Consider the following 6,269-nt stretch of genomic DNA (forward strand, 5'->3'; position numbering starts at 1 on the left):
CCTGCCCCCTCTTGGAATCCGGAACCCCTCGGGGGATGTCGGAGAGCTGGCTTTGGCCAAATCCCACAGGCCAGGCCAAGGGACCCCACTGGTGCACAAATTTGTATATCGGGCCTCTAGTTTAGAATAAAATTTCAATCCTTTACATGACATACAGTATAGAGCAAAAGTAGGTTTACAGTTGTGAGTATGCAAAACATTTTATTCTTGTATTATTATTTATTAGTTATTTTCCATGCAAACAACTGTAAGCCTACTTTTGTCTCATCCTCTATGTAAGGAAGGTCTGGCATGATCTCGCCCAGATAATCTGTTCACCCAAAACTAGGGAATATAGCCCTGTTGTGAGACCATGTCTACTTGTTCAATGCAGACTCTCTAGTTCCTTTTACAGTGCCTGGCACACAGCAGGCATCCAGTGAAGATCTGTTGAAGAAAGAAAGAAAAGAAGAGAGATGTATCTTCTAAGGTCAGAGAGATGTTCTAAAGAAATGAGGTACATAAAATTGTTTTATAAACTATATGACACTATCTTAATGTAAGCTAGTTTTTTCTATTAGTAATAAGCACGATGTACCTAACGTACCACTAGGATTTAACTAAAATAATCCAAATTTCTAGGAAAGAGTTAAATTAAGCAAACTTAACATCTACTACTCTTCTTTCCCTTGGCTAACATCTTGCCTGCCCTGTAGGAAAAAAACCCTACTAGTGTTAATACGGCTCTCATAGGATTCCCAGCCTTAGCCTCTTCAAGGTTTGGCCTTCCCTCCTTTAATTTCTCTCCAACACTAGAGGAAACTGAATTATCAGTCTTAGTCATCGGCTACAGCAGTACCTCCAATAGCTCAACGTCAGGAACCAGAGGGAGACTTCAGAAAGATGAATGCTGGTGATGTAGCACAAAAAGGACAATAATATTTTACAAGTTCACGTGACTTTACGGGGCAAACATCACTTGCTTTTCATCAAATGGGACTTTGGTGGCAGTGAGAAAATAACTCTTGAACTTGTAGCCTTCCATGTGTCATTTTTACAAAACGATCTCTTTTTCCCTGTCCCTTAACAGAAGGGCTGGTCCCACATTACATTTCTGTCTCTCAGGCTAGAAACCACTTACCCATGACAGCTACTATCCTAATCCTCCAGTACGAGCCTTGCCCTACACAGGAGTTACACCTGCCAATTAACTGCAGCGCTTACAGATTGAGCAGAAGCTAATAAGAAAGGAGGGAGAGAGGGAAGTGATGGAGGGATGGAAGAAGGAAGAGAGGGAGAGAGGAAGGGATGGAGGGATGGAGGAAAGGAGGAAAGGAGGAACATTCTCCTTTCTTTCCCAGATTTTTTTTGTTAATCCTCAATAGAGGATTCTTTTCCACTGATTTTTAGAGAGGGAGGGAGGGAGGGAGGAAGGGAGAGAGGGAGGATGTGCTACACATACTGACTGTCTAAAAGCCTGGTAGGGCTGCTGCCCTCAGAGGAAATTTGGGACTGTTTCCCACCACAGATTTCCAAAGTGTCACCATCTTTTAGGGGCAGACCCCTGAATTAGCTCTGATATAAATGCTAATGAGAGTTATTGTCATAACACAGTAAGGACCTTTGTGAAATATGAATCAATTTTTTTCCCTCTTAGATTCACACTCCAGCTTCATTTTTTAAATCCAAACTTAGCATCATGTCTTTGAGGGAACCAAAAACCAGCTGGCTCTTAAGAATCTATTTCCATAATTCATATTGAACAAAATGCCAGAATGAAATAACATACAAGTTAACACTTAAGGATTTAAAAAGACACAAAGGCATGGTCATTTCATTTTTAATCGCTGATATTTTACCTCTACCCTTTTCAGCTTGGTTCATTTATTCATTCAATAAATATTTATTAAGGGTCTACCAAGAGCTAGGCATTGCTCTTGAGTGCTCTGAGCTGTGAACAAAACAGAGCCAGTCTCTGGTTTCACAGGAGGCCAGGAGGGGACAGCAAATGAGTAAACAAACAGAAATTTCAGATCATGGTAAATGCTGTGAAGAGAACACACAGAATAAAGTGATAACAGAATGAGAGAATGACTTGGCAGGGCCACCTCAGAGACAGGAAAGACTTCTCCAAGGAGGAAACACCAGAACTAAGACCTGAATGAGAAGAAACCAGCCATGCAAAGAGTGGTTCTTCATTACAGCAAGAAGAGCATGCCAACAGAGGGCACAGAAAAAGGTCCAGAGGCAGGAATGAGTGCAAAGGAATCTTGAGGCAGGGCAATTGAACGGCATCTCTAAAAAGCATCTCTTTCCCTAAACTGTATTTCTTCAGTAACACCTAAATACCTAGTCCCTTAGTTCCCCCGGAACTTCTCCACTTTTACTACTTTGCTAATGCCATTTCAACTTCCTGAAAAGCCCATCTTCCACTTGTTCGATAAAGTTCTACTCTTCTTTTGAAGACTGTTAACTACATTAAATAATGGAAGCACCTTCTGTGTCTCCTTAGTATGGTCTAGAAAGCCTCCCTGACCCCTATGTGTCCTCAGTATGGTCTAGAACAGCGGTCGCCAACCGGTGGGCCACAGACCACTGGTGGTCCATGAGGTCCGAAAGGTTGGCGACCGCTGGTTTAAGGAAACCTTTGGAGCAGCGGTCTGTGAGGTCCTAAAGGTTGGTGACCGCTGGTCTAGAAAGCCTCCCTGACCCTCCACAGTCAATACCAATAGCTCCACAGTTCAGTGCTTGGGCCTTGATTATAACACATAATCCAGAATAATGTTAAAACTCTATCTGTGCCTTAGCTGGTTTGGCTCAGTGGACAGAGTGTCGGCCTGCAGACTGGAGGGTCCCAGGTTCAATTCCAGTCAAGGGCACATGCCTGGGTTGTGGGCTTGATCCCCAATGGGGAGCGTGCAGGAGGCAGCCGATCAATGATTCTCTTTCATCATTGATGTTTCGATCTCTCTCTCCCTCTCTTCCTTTATGAAATCAATAAAAATATATTTTAAAAAAACAACTCTATCTGTAATGTTCTTTACACTTTTCAAAATGCTTTTCCAACTCCATTATCCCACTTAACCTTCAGGTCAACACTGTTAAATAAGTATTCTTAACCCCATTTTATAGATTAAGCTAGGGAGGTCAGAAAAATTATATATTTGGCCCAAAATTACACTCTATAGAGACTATGTCAGGGACAGCCATCTCAGCAACCAGCCCACTTCTGCCACCTTACCTCTTCCTCTTCCTCCTCACCCTCTCTGTCAATAATCTGAAGCAGCCTTTTTTTGTCATCATCTGCTTCTTCTACCACAGTCATTTCCTCTTCTCGAAAGCGGCCACGTTCTCGAGTACCAGCTTGTTTCCGACGCATTTTCAGCTCTTCCTCTTCATCATCCCGGGGACGTTTTGTGCCCCTGTTGGGCTAAAAAAGAGAAAAAATAAACACAGGATTTTAGAGTTGGAAGAGGCGAGAAAAGGCATACATAGCAAATATTCTAACACTTTCAAGAATTCCCCAACTGAAAAGCAAATGGAGATTATAACCCTTTTCCCTATGAACTTCAAGTTTAAGGTGTACAACAGGATGATGACTCACATACATATACAAAATGACTGCCACAATAAGGTTAGTTAACACCTTCATCACCTCATATAATTACCGTTTTGTTTTTTGGGGAGGCGAGGGGGTGACATTTAAGTACTCTCTTAGAAAGTTTCAAATATACAATACAGAATTGTTAACTATAGTCATGCTGCTATACATTAGATTCCCAAAACATATTCGTGAAGTTTGTACCAAAAGGTGGAAGAACTATAAACTATAATAGTACTACACAAATGTAAAAATTTTTACTATGAGGTAATCCACATGATTCTGTCTTCCCCAATATAAAACATTTGCATTAGGCTCCTCAAATAAGCTTTTCTTTATCTGGTATAATAACCAACTTCTTTATTATTTTATTGTTGGAAGTATTACATATGTCCCCTTTCCCCTCCATTCACCCCTTCTAGCCCACCCCCACCCCCTGCCCCAGGCCTTCACCACCCCATGGTATGCTATTTCCAAAGAAAACAGAAGGTCACATTCATTGCCAGCTTGCTAAGTTGTTTAGTAATGATAGACAAATTTCTATTATACATGCTACACATCTCACTGTGACTTATAACCCACACTGTTACTGAAATCTACTACCCAGTGATGCAAAGTCATCCCCTGCTATATTCATGTACCCTGCTGGTTCCACATACCAGGTGCTTCAATAAGTTTAAGCATATGACATTACTTAGAAAACTCACATTAGACAATTTGGTTTGCGGGGTACCACCTGCTATTTTTCACTCTGTTCCCAGTCTCCTTGAGATAGATTATCATTTCGTATGATCACATCCTATTTCCATAAATATAAAAATCGATTGTCATCATTATTTTAAAAAAGAAAAAAGAAATCAACATGCCAGTAAACATGGACTACAAGAAAAATAAGAGGGTGGTTTTCATGTGAGAAGGGGAAAGAAAGGTAGCTTGATCCTAAGAGAGCAGGCTCCAAACTAGAAATCTGTAGTCCCCCAGCAGGTAAGGAACTTCAGCCCCAGGGAGCACTAATTCTTTCAGGCTCATAAAACAAGCCCTGCTGTGATTCTGATTAGCATGAGCCTGCTGCAGCAGCCAAGTCAAAGCATGAGTTCTACAGTTCTCCCCAGAAAGGAGATTTCTGTATTGTTTATTGCTGAGGGCAGAGAGAAAAGGTAGTGGACCACAGTTAAAAGGAGAAAGCCAAATAATGCCACAGTTAAGAGATGCAAAATAGAAAGAAACTGGCAATGTCTCTTTAAAACACATCTGCCAATCCACTTCTTTAAAACAAACATTTCAGAGATTGGGAGGAGTTTCATTTTTACCTCTAATAATTTCCACTGAAATAGTACTTTCCTTCTGCTGGGGAAAGTAGCAGTTACCAGTTCTATTTTATAAGCAGGGAGACAGGATGCCGGAGATCCTTCAATAAACTCTTGAAAGTTGCCTTCTGAAAAGTTGAACCTGGGTTCTTGCTAATCTACCCTGATTTCCTGAGACAGATCTGAGGAACTTTCAGGCAAGAACATATATCCATAAATATAAGTTATACAACACCTTGGCTAAGTTAACATAGTATTTGTTAAACCACTCATTCAACAAATAATCTATTAAAGAATTCCAAGGCTTGAAGGGTCCTCAAGTAATCCACTAGCCCAGTAGCAGTCCCAGGCTTCCTCTAGGGTAATGCCTAAGTGGGGACACAAGGACAGAGAGGGCCAGTATAGATTCTTGAGACAAGAACAGCTTTTTTGACCATTATGAATAGTCTAAGCACACACCTCTAACAGGGCAACCTTTAGGTTCTCCAACTGTTTTTCCAACTCCCTTCCCCCTCACATAGGGTATTTATTCAGCTTTCGTAATTCTCAGGACAACTCTGTGGCAGAGGAAAGCGAACCCATTAGGATGCTTGGTTATGGCTCCTTCACCAACATATCACTTTCCTCTCCAACAGATGGGTAAGCCGTTCAAAGGCACTGATACATTTTATTTCACCACTTTTCTCTCCCAAGGCAAAAATTTAAGAACTTCTGTTCTTTACTTCTCAACCCTCAATTGTCTCTTTTCCAGATACTAACACTCCAAATAGAGAAATTCCTATTTATTTCTGAAATTTGACCACTCTGAATAATAAAGATTAGGATTCATTTCTTTAACAAGTATTTATTAAGTGTCAACTACGTGTAAGTCTGGGCACTGCAGACATGAGTGTAAATAAGACAAACACTGCTTTGCAGTCTAGGTCTGTCCAATCAAAATATAATGCAGACTATAGAGATAATTTTAAATATTTTAGTAGCCACATTTAAAAAATAAAAAGAAACAGGTGAAATTTAATTTTAATAATATATTTTATTTTATGCAGTATGTCCAAAATATTATTTCAACATGTATAAAAACTACTAATGCGATATTTTACATTCTTTTTACTCATATTATGTCTTTAGAACTTGGTAGACATCTACACTAATAAAAGAGAAACATGGTAATTGGCGTACGACCGCTACCCTTTTCATTGGCTAATCAGCGAGATATGCAAATTAACTGTCAGCCAAGATGGCGGCTGGCAGCCAGGCAGCTTGAAACTAACATGAGGCTTCCTTGCCTCAGTGAGGGAGGAAACCAACATTCCCCGCCTGCGGCTGCAGGCCTCTGAGCCGACAGTTTCAGAAACTCTATAACAAATACCACCGGACTTCAG

At 40.6% G+C, this 6,269-nt stretch overlaps 1 protein-coding gene across 1 annotated transcript in view; it reads right to left on the reverse strand.

Annotated features, from left to right (window-relative positions):
• CTNNBL1 (catenin beta like 1) overlaps positions 1-6,269 on the reverse strand; it is a 171,676-nt gene that overhangs the window by 131,179 nt on the left and 34,228 nt on the right. Inside the window, exon 2 of the mRNA XM_006764492.2 lies at positions 3,221-3,409. Within this exon, the coding sequence (XP_006764555.1) occupies positions 3,221-3,409 (189 nt within the window). The remainder of the gene's footprint in view (positions 1-3,220; positions 3,410-6,269) is intronic.

Source organism: Myotis davidii, unplaced genomic scaffold (genome assembly GCF_000327345.1).
Source record: "Myotis davidii unplaced genomic scaffold, ASM32734v1 scaffold38, whole genome shotgun sequence".
Lineage (NCBI taxonomy): Eukaryota > Metazoa > Chordata > Mammalia > Chiroptera > Vespertilionidae > Myotis > Myotis davidii.